The 19,901-nt window shown below is 41.6% G+C and overlaps 1 protein-coding gene across 1 annotated transcript in view; it reads left to right on the top strand.

Moving 5' to 3' along the window:
- LOC134873733 (splicing regulator ARVCF-like) overlaps positions 1-19,901 on the top strand; it is a 116,538-nt gene that overhangs the window by 40,124 nt on the left and 56,513 nt on the right. The window contains 2 exon segments of the mRNA XM_063897541.1: positions 7,013-7,518; positions 19,275-19,458. Coding sequence (XP_063753611.1) covers positions 7,013-7,518; positions 19,275-19,458 — 690 coding nt within the window.

The raw sequence follows: 19,901 nt of genomic DNA, 5'->3' as shown, positions 1-19,901 counted from the left end.
CACACTCAGTGAAACATCTTAGACTACAATTGACCTTGATACAGAAATTACACGGATGGATAGTAGTTTTTATGATCAGTAGCAAAACCAGCCACATTGTTCTGATGGATTAAGCCTACTAGATTTAATGGTTTTGTGACGGCCCATACAGTATTCACGTTATTCCTTTAAACGTTGGACAGTGAGTTGTTGTTCATTTGCATGAGCGGAGGCTTGCCTGACAGAAGAAGAGATCGCCCTGTTAGGATGAGAGGGAATAACAAACACTTTTCTGCTCTCTCCCGTAAAAAAAGATGACAACACACCAAGTAAACACGTAATTTCTCGTTCAGCAACTTGCCTGTGAAAGAAACCTGAGTCTTTGATTGCCATTTTCCCGCAAATGGATAGTGAACAAGTGTTTGTGTCAGAGGTAAAGAGGCGGGAATGATTTTCAGACGTGAGGAGGGAGGTAAGGGAGGATGGAGGCAGAGTGGGAGGATTTCTTCAGGCACCTCGCAAAGCCATTTTTTACGCATCCGTTTGTCAGGGGGAGTATAACCTCTGGCTCCAGCTGATAGAGATAAAAAAACCACATCTGAGCCTCCTACAAAAACATCCCGAGATAGACTTTAGTCTCTTAATAGTTTTCAATCATTGCATTGCTGGCCAAAGGGAGGCCTGTAAAAATGTCCATCCTCAAGTTTATTGCAGCAGGGGTTTGATTGAGATGGTGATAAGTGCTTTTCGTTTTGAGCAGTGATCTGTAGCAGATGGATGTGTTTTTTTTATCTGAGATAAAAATGTTTTCGCTTGAAGCCAGATCTAAAGGCATAGAGCTTATGGGGTCAAGAAGCAGGAACAAGCAAGACAGGAAAGTGTGTGTGTGTGGGTGTGTGTGTATTCTCTTATAAAGATCAACGTGTTTCCACATCAATTCTGATTTTTGACCCTTCTTAATTAAATTTGTATACATGCACGCAGTCACGGCTGGCTGGGTTTAAAGGCCCCCTGCATTGATGCACATGTAGAGTAAAGCATATACCCTAATTAGATTCTGTCTTTACACACTTTTGACGTTGCTCCGACACTTACAGACACAGTATCTCTCTCAAACACACAGACACACAGACACACACACACACACACACACACACACGCACACACTCTCAATAAAACATCTTCAGAAAATGAGTCACTCCCCCATCCGCCTGGTGAGAGGCGCTTGCTGTGACAGGCAATTTGTAGGCTGTTTTGCAAGTGTCACAACACTGCCTTAGCAGCCACACACACCCCTTTAGACACACACACACACACACACACACACACACACACACACACACACACACACACACACACACACACACACACACACACACACACACACACACACATACATGCACACACACTGCCAGGCGCTATCATGAATGCCCAAACACACATGTTTGAAGCCGCTCTTGACTGACTGGCTAATTGCAACAGGATTCCAGCGCTCAAATCAGCCGTCATCAAAACGTATTAGTATACTGTAAGCATTTTACAATCAACCCCCCCCCCCCCCCAGAGTGGCCAGGCTGTCCCGTGCACTCACATTGTGATAAGTGTTCCTCCAAAGTGTCGTAGTGAATGTGGGAGTCGAAGCGTTTTAATTACAGCTTATCGTTGCGAGCCCTCAATTACACTCCGACAAAAATGAAGACGTTCAGGAGGAAAACGTCTTCCCTGATTTGCAGCCGAGCGCTCATTCTGTCCATCATGTGTGGTGAACGATGATGCATCACTTGTGCTGGAGTTCTTTGGCTGTGTGAGCATGCATCGCTCTTGGTTTTTTAGTGTTAGCTCGGCTGTAATACATAGCTTTGGCTTGCATACACGTTACGTGGGGTCACTGCAGCAGGTGCAAGACGGCGCTCTACAGCAAATGAAGGAATATATTTTGGTTTACATTCTTGAACATCTTGTCTTTTTTCTTTGGTCACTGTTTCCTCCTGTCTTTATGACCTAAGCCTGTTTCAAACACAAACTGTTTAAGAATACAATCATAAGACATAATGGATAATGTGAAATGGACACCCTCATAGGCTATGCAAGCGGAGCCCAGACACTAAACACAAGGTGAGTACGATATAGAATATTAACACATCAACAACCGGAGAAAGTTCCTGTATTCAACCAAAACTATACAGGCTGAAATCAATATGTAACACCAGCCAACAGTCTTAGAGCTTAATGGTCCCTGAACATGTATTTAATAGTCTAAACATCGGTGTGAGCAGGATCGCTCAGGTAGAAGGCAAGAGACGGAAGGGTTCGGGGTTGGGCAAAAACAATAGCGTTTATTTCGTCAGAAACGTGCAAACAAAAGAAAGCTCTGCGGCACTTCCAGGACGGGCAAGGCCAGGACGGGGTGTGTCGGCTTCCCAGGACCCAGCCTACTGCAAGACAGCCCAGAACCAGGTTACCAACATGCTTTATATTAACTAACTGATTACCTGATTCCGATCAGCTGTCTGGTCTCCGGCCGAGCCACTCCCCTCACCCCAGCAGCCGGCGCTCTAACCACACCCGGCTGCCACAATCGGTGTAAAGTAAATATGATATAATAAACATAGACAGCCGTTTAGCGAATTGAAGTTTTCTCAATGATGCTTAAAACGTATTATTTATCTTATTTTTAAAGAGATTTTTAAAAGTCTAGTCAATCTCATTTCAAACCTATGGACCTCTTTAATCCACATTGAAGTTGGCACATCTAAATGATCACACGTTTACCCCTTATGAGACTCTTTATTTTAGTCTGCGAGGAAACAAGTTGTCATAGGGTCCCACAGTCTGTCGTTGAGCATATTAATATATATTAAAGAGGCTCTGTGAGAGGTATTAGCTTCACTCGGCTTGGTTCTGTTCTTCTCGGCGGACCTGCTGAGCAGTTCATACACGCCGTATAGGAGGATGAATGCTTTTGAAATGCATGTATTAATTATGTATTTCTATTCATTTACTTGCGTACTTTTACTGCCCGTCTGTTATAGTTATAGAGCACACAGGGTGCATCAGAGACAGGGTGTTGTCTCAGGGTCCTGCTTTCATCTGTTGATTAGAAAAAGCAGGATAAAGATGTAATAATTCGAATGAAAACAACATTTATTGACTCTAAGCTAATATTTCTGCTCTTCTTTTAGAAATAAATATTCAATTAATCCACAAATATTAAAAGGAACATTAAGGAAGTAATCCATGATGTTTTCTGATGGAGAAAACTAATGTTTGTTGTCCACCGATGATGTTAAATTAACCGGACTTCTTTCTGCGGATTGATATGACTGCACACGTTCTCTTCATCCTCCTTAGCAACGGTCTGTTCTCCCTAGCGACGGTGTGTTAGTGAAAAGTTAACAACCTCTGGAATGTTGAAATTGACCAATCAGAATAGTGTTATCATCCAAGCCATGGAATAATTAGTTTTACCAACATGTCTGGGCAAATTTGACTTTGTCTTGTCGACTTTACTGTTTGTCGGCTTTGGGTTTTTTGGTAGGAAATCCTTTAAAACGGTTTAGTGCCTTGCTCAAAGGCCGCAGAATTGTAGCTCTTTTCTATTTTTCTGCTCAGGTTTGCAGATAGTATACATGTCTCCTTCCGCTCTCCCTCTCTCCTGCCCTCCCACTATCTGCAAGTTAGTGCTAAGCCCACCCTTTAAGTGTGTGTGTGTGTGTGTGTGTGTGTGTGTGTGTGTGTGTGTGTGTGTGTGTGTCCTCATGCCAGTGTGATTAATAGCTGCTTTTGAACTCTGCCAGACTACAGGGGCGTCTTTAAGCCAATCTCTAATGGCTCATCTCTCCTTGGGCGACCCTCTTCCACCTACAACCCAGGGTCACCACACACACACACACACACACACACACACACACACACACACACACACACACACACACACACACACACACACACACACACACACACACACACACACACACGTATAAACACACACATGCATGCACACATTCACTCATCCCTTAATTAAGAGGATGGGGTGGTCTCATTCTAATCCAGTGGTGTCTGTAGGGAGCAGCTCGAGGAAGTGATCCCCCTTCCCCCCTCTTACTCCACCCTGCCAAAAGGCTTTCACTGAGAGGCGCCTCATGTTGCATTTCCCCTCTGTCATGTTAGTAGGAAACTTGTAAGCGACGTCACCATGCTTTAATTGAACGAGAGCAAGCTGTGGTGGCGGTGGATAACGCCACGAAAACAGCCAGAGAAATTAGAAAGCAACAAGACATAAACACTTTTTATTCCCTCTTCTTTCTTCTCCGTTCCGCAAAGCCTCTTGTGCACCATCAAGCAATTATTGCCCATGATTTAAAACGAGCAATCTGGAGCAGTCAGTGAAAAGCTCGTAAACACCCCGGAGATGTTATGTGTACATATGAGATGCAAACATCTTGCAAATCCATTTCAGATGCTCTCCTTCTGTGGACCGATGAGGGTCAGATAAGGCTGAAGGATGAAAGTTATGGACAGAAGATGAAGGGAAGGGACGAGCGAGAAAGTCCAGAGGAATACAAAAAGTTTGCCGACATGCACACATCAACTGTATTTCTTTTATCCTCTGTGGCTTAGAACAAAACAAGCGCACATCCTCAGACAAGCGCACAGATACACAGGAATAGCCGGGTGTTTAGCGGCTCCATTAACATGAGGAGAGCGATCCGCTGTAATCATGCTCAGAGCATCGCGTCTGGCCCTTTCACATCCTTTGAATACACCCCTCCCTGTACACACAATGGCGCCAATTTAAATGCAAATCCTGACATTCCCATCACTGAACCCTCTCGATGCCTGCTTTACCAAAAAAAAAAGGCCCGCCGCATCGGAACAGATCTAAACGAGCCACGATCTGAATCAGAAAACTGTACATCTCATCTGCGGGAACCATAGTGTGGCAGATAATGAGAGAGATACTCTACATGAAAGAGACGGTGGTTATGTATGTAGCTCAATGCGACGGGGATGAGGCTGAGATTGTGTAATGCCCTTTCTTCAGGAGGGTTATTCCTGCCTCCTTCACTTGTCATGTCCAATATCCTGCAGCCATTGAAAGCTAGCTGATGCCCTCTGCATGTGTGCGTTTTAATCGTCTACCCAAGGCAGCATTTCGTACACACCAACACGTGCACCCTAATTTCCCTCTTTTTCCATGATGCTCTTTGCTGTCGCCAAATCACAGAGAGCTGAAGCCCCAAAATGATGCTGTAATCAGGCTTGATTGGTCCCTCCTTTACTACATGCTGCCTTTAAGAGGTTTGCGGCTCTCCAAAAATGTTCCACAAAGCTGGAAAAATACTACTTTTAAATAAACAGTGATAATTCACTAGATCCGTTCTAGTTTAGGTTAAATGTTTCTCGTTTTGAGGAGGAACACCTCTAGCTGTTCTAGAAATGTGACAACCAAACGCTTGGTCAGTCAGCTTCATGGTTCTTTGGACTTTATTCAACTGAGGTGGTGCCTCATTGCTTCTCGAATAATCCTCCTTCCATCCAACTTAATAGAGGATTTAGTATCTTGTTACATCGCCTAGCATGAGTTTTTCTCCCAGTTCATTTCATATTGATTTCCAAGCAGTAAAAAGCCAATATGTTCCTGTGTGGTTTCTGCAGAGGAATACACCAGAGCTGAGGCGAGATGGCATGAATAGCCACCCCCTTCTCTCTTATCCCAGCATGCCTGTGAAGAACTATAAAAAAACACATAATTAACATAAAACTCATTAAAAATTAGAGCTTGGTTTGACATTTTCTGCCAACCACCAGCATTGGCCACCATTTTTCGTTGCACCACCAACCACCGCACATCAAAGATGGTGAGAGGAGACCAGATGGATTATATAACGAGGATAAACAAGTCTCAAACTGTGGGGTGGGCGGGGGGATGATAAACGCTGTGCATAAGTACACAACCCTAATTAAATTCCTCTCACCATGTCTTAACTTTCCCCCACCAAACATTCTCCCATCCTTTTACACTACTCAGTGGTTTGTTAAAAAACCAAAACCAAAAATACTTTTCTGTGAATCGTGACTCCACAGACTGCTTCTTCGCCCTACAAGTTAAAAACATAGTTGCTATGATTAAAGAGCTTTATTTATAACAATGACCTGTGTTGTTCCAAGTAGCAGTTAATGATCTGTCCTTTAGAATTGAGCGCCATATATTTCCCCATGTTCCCGTCGAAGGATTTATGAAGATGATTTTGGTGTAAAGAACCCTAGAGAGAGCAGATAATAGACGTTTCCGAAAAAGAGATTTATTGAAGTGGCGCCCTACGGAAACCATAGAAAAGCAACTCCCCTCTTCCTCCCCTAGAGGAGAACACTTTCACTGAAGATGAGTAGAGCAGCCCTAACAGTCGTGATGCTAACAAGGCTAACGCTAGCAGAGGAGACCAGAAGACAGGGTCATTTATATTTCAGCAACCACATGCTAGTGTAGTGCCCCGGGGGCATCACAGAGGCTCAGAGTCTCCCCTGGGGGGACAGCACAGCTCTTTTCTGTGTTCCCTGGGGGGGGGAAACATCAAATCCCTTCTCTTTATGGTGGCTTCCTAACAAAAAAAAACTTCACAAGACTTTCCTTCAAAGCTTTTTCTTTGGTGTTTCCTTTGTCTCTGTTGCTCTGTGACTATCGCTCCATCACTCTCTAAGACTTTACGTTTGGTGATGTCTGACGTGTGTGCTGCCACCACCTGCCTGCGAGGGAAACTGTGACTAACCTGTTTATAACTCATCCAAACCACAGATCGCCACCTCTCTGTCCCGCACTCCTTATCTCCATCTCCCACCTCTTCTCACCCCTTCATCACCCCGTCCTCTGCTTCCCCTCATTAGTCAGAGGCTCTCTCCTCAGTTAGCTTCTCTCAAAGTCTTCCCCCCGGGTTCCTAATTCTTCTCTCAGACAAATCTGTCTGAGTCACCCTCCATTTACCTCGTCCGTCTCCCTTGTCCTCACTGTCCTCTCTTCTTTATCTCCTATCAGAGGGTACCCAGACGAAGCCATCGAGACGGAGCTGATCGATGAGCGCCACCCTTACATCCACGGCATGTATTCAGCACCGCTTGCCCAGCCGGAGAGGGGGAGCATGGCCAGCTTGGACCGCATGGCAGGCCGACGTTCACCCTCTGTCGACAGCATCCGTAAGGACCCGCGCTGGCGTGACCCAGACCTCCCAGAAGTCATCGCCATGTTGGGTCACCCCATCGACCCGGTCAAGTCCAACGCCGCCGCCTACCTGCAGCACCTGTGCTACGAAAACGATAAAATCAAGAAGGATGTGCGTCAGCTGAAGGGGATTCCTGTTCTGGTGAGCCTTCTGGACCACCCCAAGTCTGAAGTCCACCGCAAGGCTTGTGGCGCCCTGCGCAACATCTCCTACGGCAAGGACAATGACAACAAGGTGGCCATCAAGATCTGCGACGGCATCCCGGCCCTCGTCCGCCTGCTGAGGAAGACCAACGACATGGAAGTTCGAGAGCTCATCACCGGTAAGAACGAACCACCACATATTTAACACTTGATGTAATGAGGTTCAACCGGAATAGACACAGGTACTTCGTCATATGGCCTTTTGCCTTTTTAAATTCTTGACTAGTTGACTGGGTAACATCATTAGTCCGGCAGTGGCTCAGTCAGTAGGGACTTGGACTGGGAGCTATAGTCGCCAGTTCAAGTGCCGAACAGACCTATAAATGGTCCTGTGTTGCCTTTGAGCAATTCCTGTCGAGCCACTTAAAGAAACAAGACATTTCTGAGTGTATTGGGAACAATCGGTATGCCGGGAGATGAAATGGTACATTAGATGTTGCACTGGAAACTACGGCTTTGCAGCAAATACTGTCTATTATCTCTGAATTATGGCACGAAGAGATGATCATCATTACAGGCGTATCTCGTTTGAATGCGTGCCATCTTGCATACATTTTCCTTAAATATTCCACCTATAATGCGCCCTTATTTGTCAACCACATCAACTACTTTCTTTGCAAAGCTTTCCTTTAAATACTTTCATATTTTCCTTAAAACTAATTAAAAAATAACTCTTATATGGATTTTGGATAATCTGCCTTCTTTCTCTAAGACAGTTTAACAGCTGACTTGCCACAGGTAAAGACTCCTTTATTATGAAAAAAAAAACTAACACCTGCAAAGCGCTGTAAATGCCAAGCCTGTTGGCTGTCTCCTCCGCTAACTGTAGGATTTCTCTCTCCGTCTGCCTAATTAGTCTCAACACTCTGTCACGTACAGTGAGTAGGAAAGTGCTGCCTTGAAGCCTTTAAGCTGATATGATAGTACCCTCGTATGCCAGTCCCATCCAATCACAGGCTGCATAAATCCACCGCTTATATATTCCATCCAGGAATATACTGCGCTGGCTCCCGTAATCCCACATGCATAGTAATGCAGTCTGAATCATACTATAATAAGAAGCAGAGTACTGCTTAATTCACAATGTGCTATTTTCGCACCACGACTCCTTACATTATTTGATAAGTCGTGCCCGAGGCATCCCGTATAAAAAGATACAATGATTGCTGAACTAGCACTGAATTACGTAACTCCCCGTGTACTAGAGGGCAGATATTGCATTCAAAGCATTAATTAGTCCTTCTTTAAATTATAGTGGAGGCACATTTAGAGTAAATTGTCTTGGAGTTTTCTCCTCCTAAAATTCCTAAAAGAGTAGCAAGCAATAATGAACTAATTAAGTGCTCATAGAAGTTTCTCTCAATAAACTGTCACAAAGATTATGGTTTTAAAGAAATTATAATAAAACAATGTGAGGCTTCATTACTTTAATGTTTAGTACAAACACATTTAGAAAGTGGAATGAGTCTCTATAGAGAAGCAGATGTTATATGAACATTGATTTTAGAGGGAAAAGCTAACAGCTGCAATGTGTAATGAAATATGCTTTAATTCCTTTAAAAGGGGCTATTGATTAAAACGCCATGATGCGGTTATGCCCCCCTGACTTGGGAATACAGGGTGTGTGTGTGTGTGTGTGTGTGTGTGTGTGTGTGTGTGTGTGTGTGTGTGTGTGTGTGTGTGTGTGTGTGTGTGTGTGTGTGTGTGTGTGTGTGTGTGTGTGTGTGTGTGTCTTTCCGTGTGCCTCAGCTAATCCCCAACATGACTGCTTCGACCTGTCACACTTTGGTATGCTCTCTTGCCATCGGAGAGGGGGCTTTTGTCTTCAGTGCACACGTGTTGAAAAATGAGAAGGACTTTAAAGCGAGATGCTTGACCTTTGAGATGTAAACGCCAAGTGATAAATACAGAATATGTTCCACCCCAAGACATAAGAAGAGGTACTTCTGAAGTTATTTTTACAGTTTCAGGAAAAGTGAAGAGGGTAGCATTCCGGCGGCACAAGGAATATCTCATTTCAACCCATAAGCCCGCTTTCCAATCCTCAATGATCCTACTTCGGACATGCTGCCACTTCCACCCTTACCTAATTTAAATGTGTATTACCTTATTTATTCTAATACAAATTGTATCATGCTCTGACGCAATATTCTGATGGACCACAAGCCAGAGGAAGAACAAACCACTTAGCACTTTACTTGCATAATGAGAGCCAATTAGTCGTTTTAGGACTTTAAAATACGATATTTTTAGGGGTTATGTGTGTGAACGGTATGTTGTGTTGTGTATAATGGGTGTTTTATTTTCCGGTTTCGCAGATATATTTCCATTTTATGTAAAGATTAATGGTCATTAGAGTAATCTGAATCTGAATTTAAGTTTTTTTGAATTTGCAATATGGATTAAATCACAGAAAGCGCAATATTTGATTTTAAAAAAAGTACAAATTTCATTTATGATGGTGGTGCATTAAAAGAATGACATCAAGATCCTTTTATTATACTTTTTTAATGACAATAATCACTGAACAATGTTTCAAAAACAATCCTTCCCTCTAATATGTCGGATAATATCCCAATTATTAGTCAGAATATGAACTTTTTTTGTACAAACCGTGCAGGCGTAGCATTGATAGAGACACCAGTTTGAAAAAAAAACAAGCTTGTTGAGAAGCTTGTTTCCACCTGTGTGTGTATGTGTGTGTGTGTGTGTGTGCTCTCCTGTGCTGTGACAGAGATGTGGCGCTGAGCAATGACTGTGCCGCAGCAGAAATGATTGCCTTTACAGCACCGTGTTGCTCCCCATCGTAGCTAAAAATAACCCTGCACCACAAGACAAGGAGGACAGAATGGAGGGAGGCCTTTCTGTTTTCCCTCCTCTTTCCCTCGCTCACTCGTTAACCCCCCCCTCTTCTTCCTGGCTCAATCTAATTTCTTCTCCCCTTCATTCATTATCTACGCTCTCGCTGATTTTCTCTTCCTCTCTCACTGTTTTCCTCCCTGTCTCCAGTCTTATGTTTCCATAGTAAAGACCGACCTGTCACAATGCAGGCTCAGCTTACAGCCTCGGCCCGTGTGGCTAAAATAGACCGTGTTTTTCTACAATTAAGTATGGGTTTTAAATATAGACCCCCCTTTTTTTTCTTAGCCCATATGTTTTAAGAGTTTGTGCTGTCCCTGCAAAACCACACAGAGCTCTGTTTTTCTGCCGGGTGACGTGGAAGTGGTTTATTTTCCAACACACACGACAGGCGGCCCAGTCGTTCATATTTTTAGAGCTTTGTAAAGTTCACAGTTATTTTATTTTCCCTCCCGGTAGGCTCTAGGCTGTTTGTGCCCTGCAGCTATTCCCTCTGTGGAAATGTAGATTATTAAGCGGATTTGTCTGCTGTTTTTCCTGCAGGAAACGTCTGAGTGTTGTGGTCTGACACGTATTTATGGTGCCTCCTGCTTGTGTTTGGATGATAACGCATTTAAAGCAAGTTTTAGCTAGAAGAGAGAAGATGTCTAGACACTCGCATGTATATCTGTGCCAAGGTTGTGTGGGTTTTACATAAAAAACACATCACTATTATGAGGAGGTTTTCCGTCTGAAGCACCTAAATGGGCTTCTGAATACTAAACCTTATAAAGAGCTTTAAGAATCAGCTGTGGGGGGAAAGCAGCCATAGTGCACATACTATGTACAGCTTTGAGGGAGTCAAAATGTTAACCATCTTAATGAAAATCCTCTTAAACCAACATCACTTGAGTTTTGACGTTTAGGACATTTATGAAAGCATGAACTGAAAGTAATTAGTTGAATAAATGAACCAATGCTGATTCAAACGGCTACTCGTGACAAAGGGTGAATATGCTAACTTATATACCATTATTTTTAAGTGATATTTAATGTATTTAAACATTTTCTTTTTAGCCTCTTGTTTTACAAAGTCAGGAAAGCAATGATCCCAGTCCACACAGTAAGGCAGAGAGTACAGTTTACTTTCAATAACGTCAATCTGATCTTGTAATTGGCCGACACCAAAACGTATTGGTATTGTGTCTTAAAAACTTTGATTGGTGTCTTCCTAATAAATACTTCAGTGGATCTGACAGAAGCTCAAGCAATAACCATGCGAGCTTTACAAATTCCCCTTTATAAAATGCTCAATTGTCAATTCTTCATATATAAACTAGACACTGGAATATGTGTTAATATTGAAACTGAACATGACACAGTCAGTGCTGATTCTGTTCTTCAAAAGCTTATTGATACCTTAAGGTACATTTTGCAGCAGAAAAAAAAATAGTTTGTGGTTGAGACGTTTATGAGTTTGCACCATATCCTGTTTTTTAACACCCTCTCACTATACTGGCCTTAACGCACTTTCAATATCAGTGTATTCCTTGTTGCTCTCCACACGTATGCACACTTAGAAGTGATGGTGAAGTCAATTTCAATTTCAAGGGCAACATACATGATGTCCCCCTCCATGATCCGATGGGACGACCTGCTGAGTTCATGATAGGCATACCTATAGATGTGTGTGTTAGCTTGTATATACCGTATACTGTGTCGGTGCACCTTCACCTAAAGCCCTTCCCACCTCATTTCATTAACTGCTTCCTGTCAAGCAACCTCAGCGCCTGATGGTCCCGCCCAAATACACACTAACACACATAAATCTTCCGCCAAGTAAGTCCACTTACTGAGTCCTCCTCTTCCTCCTCCTCCTGCTGCGCCTTCTTCAGCACTGTGAGGGTGATGGATTAGGTAAGGGGTGAGGAGGAGGAGAAGGACAAGGGGGAGCAGGAGGAGGAGGAGAAGGACAAGGGGGAGCAGGAGGAGGAGGAGAACAGTAATGGGCCGAACTAAATTAATACCCTAGCTAGAAGAAGACCAACATGCCTGCCAGATTTGCCTGGATAATTAAATTAGCCTTAGCTTTATCCTTAGCCTTAGCTTCAGTTTTAGCCTTAGCCTTAGCGTCAGCTTTAGCCTTAGCCTTAGCTTCAGCTTTAGCCTTAGTTTTAGCTTCAGCTTTAGCCTTAGCCTTAGCTTCAGCTTTAGCCTTTTACTCAGCCTTACTATCAGTTTTAGCCTTCACTGTTGGTTTAGCCATAGCTGTAGCCTTAGACTTAGCCTCATCCTTAGCCTTAGCCTTGGCTTTAGCCTGAAATTGACCTTAGCCTTAGTTTAGCCTTAACTGTAGCCTTAGCCTTGGTTTTAGCCTTAACTTTAGTCTTAGTTTAGCCTACGTTTTATCTTTAGCCATTGCCTTAGAAATAGCACTAGCACTAGCCTTAACTCCAGCCCCTTTCCTAGTCAAGAGGAGGAAGTAAAGGGTAGAAAAGGGAGTAAATGGAGAACCTTTGATCAATATTTAGCTCACTTATTATGTCTCTTTGCTCCCAATCTTGTTTTTTTATGCTTCAATCTTGTTGGTTCATGTCAAGCTTTTATAATTCAAAATCTGTTTGTGAAAATACATAACTGAAGAGACAGGTGCTAATATTGAACTCGCCCTGTGGCTAGATTGGATTCAAGACAAAGGAAACTGAGACTAATCACAGGTTTATTGGATAAGACAGTGACTACGTATAAATATGAGATTCTTTAGAATCCTTTTTCATTGAAGAGTTCACTCTCTCAACTTTGGGGATATGTTTTATAGCTGAGTGGGTTCTGTTTACAGGAATGTATCACACTAAATTAAAAAGTAGTTTCACACATTCTGCTTTTTAGTTGTTTTACTTTACGGTCAGCTCATTGCACTGTTTATCCTTTCAAGACTTTCCCCAGCAGATAAACAACATGAATAAACCAGTAAGGAATAACATTTCACATCTCCAAAGCAGCTCGACTTAGTTATGAAACTCTTGGAATTGTATATTGTGGCTCAGCTTCAAATCAGGACTATTTGAGATAAAAAAAACAAGGAAAAAACAGAACAACATAAGGATCATAATTAAGTATTTTGTATTTGGACTCCTTTTTCCAGTTGACCTTAACATCCTTGATGTATGAAGAGCTTAACAGAAAAGCTACAATGAAGATGAAGATGAACATCATATGTAAGAGCCAAAATCTGGTGGGATAAAACTTTATTAAAAGTAGGATAAAAACCTTTTCCCTATGAATGGAAAATATTGATGCAATTATTTTTCTTAATATTTTTTAATATTTCGTTCTCAAAATTATAAGTTTTTCCTAAAATTAAATTTCAGACTTTGTTTCCAAAAAGTCCCGATTTTTGTTCTAAATTTCCACTTTTAAAAACGACCCACTATATCTCATTGTTCTAAATCCTTCTTCACATGGCCCGAATGATCTTCTTCGAAATACACACTTTTTGTCTCTCAATTGTTTTTCATTTCTATTTTCTTTTCAAACTTCACAACATTTCTTCTCAAAATTTTGACTTTTCGGAATTTCCCCGGTATTTATTCAAAATGATTTCTTTTTCTTAAAATATCTGACTTTTCATCAAATTTCTGGAATATTTTTTAAATGCCGACTTTTAAATATTTTCATTTCCATTCTTTTTCTAAATTATCCCTTTGATGATGGATGTGGATGGATGAGCATTGTTGCTCTCGACCAATTTTATGATCACTGCAATCTTAAAGGACACTAAACTAAACTAAAATCCAATGGTGTTTTCTACCAAATCCAAACACAGTCCAGGTAGTCAATCATAAACTCCACGTGCTAAATAAGTCTTTGACATCCCAACTGCTATCTGCCTCAACCTCTTGACAGCAGGACATCTCCGTCACACCTTCCTCTGACAGGCTGACAGAGGACAGCAAATACACTAAACCTAATGCAGAGTCAGCGGCCTGAAACAGTGGCAGGACGCGGGATGGAGATCGTCACTTTCACAGCTCCCTGTCATCTTAAATAACATTGTGTCTGTGGGCTGTGTGCCTGTCGGACTTGATGGATCACAGCCACCGCAAAGACATGCCTTTCCCTTCCCCTCTAGCATATGTGATCAGTGTCAAGCTGACTGATTCCCTGAGCAGAGCTTCAGCGGGAATACTGGAGGTGATGGAGAACAGACAGAGGCGTAGGGGGGGGGGTGGCGGGTGGTACTTCTTGCATGCAGACTCGGGTATCCATCTATAAGCTGAAGTACTTTTTGTAAAGTGTATGATGTTGATTTGTTTTTGCAAGGTGCTTTATTTGCTCATATGCACAAGACAAGTAAAACTAAGACATTGGCATATTGAAGTTACCTAAATATATAGTTCTATATATTATATAATAATATCATATAAAGAGGTTTTAAAAAAACAAGACGAGGGAACCGGCAGTGACAAAAATACTAACTCATATCCGGGTTAAGGACTCATTCCTGCATCTACTCTATTGGCTCTTGCACCTGTTTTTATGATGATGTCGAAACAACACTGACCATGCACAGTGTACAATTTAGGAAGCACACACCATTCAGCTCATTTCTCAGTATTGCTTCTTGTGTGTTTGTGTAGTGTGTGTTATATCTTGATTCGGACACCTGGATCCTTAGTGACATATTACCGTATATTTTCTAAACACGACACCTGCATGTCTATCAACCAGGGAGTGAGAGGTCTAAATCACTGTATTTATTTCCCCATATCACAAAGTCTGCCATACATTTTCTATTTGAATGAATTCATAGTTTTACAAATGGTATAACTTGGCTCTTCCAGACTTTTCAATGACAAAAAAAATAATCAAAATAGACCTTTTTGTTGTTCGTTACAAAGTGGCACATTTGACAATGGTTTTCATCAGTCCTTCAAAATAAGAGCGCATCGTTGAATGGGTACATGAATCAGATCTCTCCTCAGTTGCCCTTTTTTATTTATTTTTCTTCGTTTTTTCTGGGTCTTGTATTGACAGCATGTTAAATGTTGCTTGTCATAAGTAAAGTTGATGCTAATGACACAACAATAGAGGTAATCAAGCTGTCAGCCTGGCAGGCATCAGTGTTAGCTGGCAGAATACACACACGGCGAGAGCACATTTGTTGTTAATGTGACTCATGCCTAGTTTCTGATACTTCCTTCTCAAGTGTGGGGTTGAAATAAATGACAAATTACAGCGTATAAAAAAAGAGAGTGCAAAAAAAACATGCTCCAGGCAAAGAGTGGGTGTGTTACCAAAGGCAAATTGTTGGTTTGTCAAATAAGAGTTATTAAGAGCAATCAACACAGGGCAAGTTATATTTAAAATCACTGAACAAGACTGCAAAAATACATGGTTTTCCATCTGTTTCTTATATATATATATACATATTTGTCTCACTGCTTACATGGATTTAAATGCATGCACTTGCATCGTGCACCACACTGAGTAATGACTGCTTTACTGCTTTTTGTGAGACCTGAGTTTCAAATACTTATGCACTTAGCTGTGCAATCAGGAAAATTACCAATCTCTAACCCTTCAATAAAACAGTGCTGACCAACCACTCGCTCAACACCTTCATCTGGGTAAACATCTGCAATAAACACATAAATATAAGTCTAATACGGTTTCAATTTCATCAATCCAAGCTTTTATTATGCTGATGGAAGATCATCCATATGTTTAAAACCAAATCTCAGCTGGTTTTCGCCTAAGTTTAACAAACCATGAAAGTGTTTCTGGCAAAAATCCATTTTAATTGCATAGGTGCATGGAATTTATAGCAAACGCATGAAGCACAACATTAAAGCAGCGTTCATTTAACAATGCAGTTCTGTGAATATTGGTTGTTTGGGGCATTGGGGACATTTTCCACTGGAATTAATCTCACAGGCAATGTTGTGCTTACAAGAAGCTCTGTGGATCAACTGGATGAAGTACAGTGTGATGGTTTTGATGGTCATACATCCTGGGTTTATAGGGAGTTAAGAGGTCGTACAGTTACAGCAGATGATCCAAAACATAGACTAGATAAGAAGTGGACTCAGTGACTCTGAGCTCACCCATTGGATTGTGTATTACTGTTTTGACGTCTCGATTTTGGCCATCACGACCTTGTTTTTTGCCAGACGCCATCTTTTAGAGGATGAAGCTCAGTACAACGGTGCACTTTACTTTCATGAACAGAAAACATTGTGAAGTTTCAAGAAGAATCCCTGGACACCACCTAAATAGGACAACACTGATTGGTACCTGTCAATAACAAGACAGCCCCGCCATCAAAGACATGCTTCTTTATTGTCCCACTCACTCTAAATGGGACCATAATTAAGGAAATGAACATCATGATGTATTGAACAAGATTTGAAGTTAGCAATTGAGAACATAACCGTGTCTGGAAAATAAAATCAGAGTAAAAAATTCAAATTTTTTCATAGACTTCTATACAAATGGATCTGTTTTTGCAACCAGTGGACTAGCAGGATTAAAGCATTTACGCTTTGGCCTCACTTTCCAGACCTGGAGGTTGCCGCTTGTGTGTAAAACGTCAAATATCCTCACCGCACTTTCCTGTCCTATAATGATGATCTGTTAAGCACACAGGATTATAAAGATGGCTTGAGGCTTAAGTGTGTGTTCAATATCCTGCTTCGCTGTAGGACTTCGGACACCTCAGCTTATTGATCTGTTTAATAGCTTTCCAATATGATACTGGTGGCCTTGTAGCCCTTTTTCTGCTTGGTTATATAATAAAGATGCAAGAGGGGCTTAAGTGGAAGAGTCATGTGTTGCATTCAAACTTTAAATATCCACAGTACGCCGATTAGTCTACTGACTATTTTTTTCAATGTCTTGGCCAAGGAAACCATTTTCTCTCCAGGCGCAACCACACCAGAAGGACTGGATCTATTTTTAGCCTGGGTCTATCCGCCGAGCGTGATTTAACAGAGGAAATATTGACCATCTGGAAAATGTACTGAAACTGTTTTAAAGAACAGGCCGAGGGAGTGTGACAGTTTCACTGCTCCGCTAATGGTCTGTTATTGCGGGACAGGCGGGAGGCACAGACTGTGGGTGTCGGTACATGTGTGTAACAGAGCATTTATATATGCTAAGTGCACGTGTATACAAACTGTTGTGCGTATGCGTTCACGTGTGGATTTGTGTTTGTTTAATCAAAATGCTTTAGCTGCCGGCTGTTGTTGGATCGGAGGTTTGGAAACTGTGAGGCGTGGGAGAGTACCAAGGGTGTGTGTGTGTGTGTGTAGGGAGGGATGTGAGGAAAATATACTGTGTGTGGTGAAAGGAACAGGGAGATGCTGCTGTTGTTAAAACATCAGAAACGCGGGTATTGTAGTTTGTAGATTTGGCCTGTTCCCGAACACAGTGGATGTGACACGTACTTCCAATCATAACTCAAATCAAATCTGAACTCGTGTACTTCCTACACTTGGTTTTAGATTGAGTTGGACATTAGATTTAAAAGTTATATGTGCATAAACCCCATTAGAAATCACAGGAATAAGTCCCTTTTTACGTCTTCAAACGTTCCTGATAACATCCTGATTAAACGTTTTCTTTAGTATCAAATTAGTCGGGCAATAGTTGTCTATAAGACTTTATTCAGGACAATATTGCGATTCAATTTCAATATAATAAACAAACAGTATCAAGGGTGTGCAGTCGACTGATCCTTTTGCATTGTGTATTCCATAAGTCGAACATGCAAAACTTTAAGCATCTTCAAAAATACAAAAACTACATTTGGATCGTTTTTTTCCATTTTTTGCAAACTGTTTTCTTAATGTGTGGTACATTCATTTGGCTAAGGCATTGTTTCTCTGTCTTAGACACACACACGTTCACATGCACTCATTTCATACTGAATAAAATTGCGTCCTTTCACGGTTATGTAAATGCACAGGCTATTGCGATTGTTATTCGATAAAGCAGCATTTTCTATACATCCATTGGACTGCAAACAGTAACTGGTTACAGTGGCCTTACTTTAAATGTGATCAATAGTGTCACATATTGTAACCTCTAGTCTAGAATAACAGATCTCCAGATCAGAATACCAGCTAACGTAAAAAGAAAGAGGGTGATAAGAGATGACAGATGAAGCCATAAAGGGCGGGTTAATAAAAAGTGAACTTGTGTCAAACATCGACTTCAAAGTCTTCTGGAACATTTTTCTTCTCAGAGCTTCACGTGTCAGATTGAAAACCCATCTGATTTTTATTGCTGCCTAGCTTTACTGCCAAAAATCTCTCCTTATCCTCCTGCCCTTCTTTTGTTAAACCTCAGGGCGCACGTATCCCGCTCAATTTAGTTTCCCTTCTTTGTGCAGATGTATAAAATAGGCTGCTTTTTACATTTTCAGGTAAAGAGAGAAAATGCTCTTTCTCCCGTTTGGATTGATTGAGTGAGTTATAGGACGAGGTAATGGATACACGCTGTCTGAGTGGTTACCTTCTATTGAAGACAGTACACTCAATTAGCTCCAATTGGTATATTAGTGACACTGCATTGGTGTGGAAATCACATAAAGGAATATAAGTTCACGGGCACCTCACTATTTCTATAGCAGAAAAATATAGAAACATCTACAAGCTCAGTATCGATCAGGACACAGTGATCGTCCTCATGGCATCATAATAAAACTCTTGTAGTGTTTTTATTTATTTATAAAGTGCAATAGGACCATTTGGTGCCATGCCGCACTGATGAACAACTATATTATAACTAAGTCATAATGTGGTTTTGATTGCAGCTCTAAAGTCTGCACTTCTGTTTGTTTGGCTGCTGTACAGCTCGAGTTATATTTCATCACTTCTACTCTACTACTTTTCCATATTTCTCAGATATTTTCTTCTTATATCTTCCCTATTCCTTTAATAGTCCAATGTCTAAAACCACCTATTTCTTTACCCTGATCACAATCTTTTTAATACCTATTTTAATGTCTCTCTTCTTTCCCCTCCCTCCACAGGAACCTTGTGGAACCTGTCGTCCTACGAACCCCTGAAGATGGTGATCATTAACCACGGCCTGCAGACCCTGACCAACGAGGTCATCATCCCCCACTCGGGCTGGGAGCACGAGCCCAACGAGGACTCCAAGCCGCGGGACGCCGAGTGGACCACCGTCTTCAAGAACACCTCCGGCTGCCTCAGGTAGGGTTAGCACCAAGGTGATTTACACGTGCATCGAGCTGATGGGGATTCAGTCACTGTGGTTTCTGAGTAAAGCCATTGATTCAGAGGAATACTAACATTCATACACCACTGGGATTACATTTTATTAGGCCTAAAAATGCTGGTGTTGAAGTTTGGAGATATACAGCTTTCTAAAAACTATAGGTCATACATTAAATTGTTACCATAATTCAGTCTTGATTTGTTTTTCCAAATCTTGAATATATCTGGAGTTCTTACTCTGAAAAGGCAAACTTGTTCAATAGTACTTTTGTTTATGAGCAATTAAAAGCTGTCTCCTATTGGTCCTACACCCTTTTTTAAAGTTTTTGGATGTGCACAGCTGTTTTGATGCACCAGACGTTAAAATAACCTTACCACAGAATCATAGCCTAAACCAGAACTGATAGTTGTTGGGCAGA

Source organism: Eleginops maclovinus, chromosome 12, assembly GCF_036324505.1.
Source record: "Eleginops maclovinus isolate JMC-PN-2008 ecotype Puerto Natales chromosome 12, JC_Emac_rtc_rv5, whole genome shotgun sequence".
Lineage (NCBI taxonomy): Eukaryota > Metazoa > Chordata > Actinopteri > Perciformes > Eleginopidae > Eleginops > Eleginops maclovinus.
The sequence above is the reverse complement of the archived record's forward strand: the minus strand, read 5'-3'. Positions and strand labels throughout refer to the sequence as shown.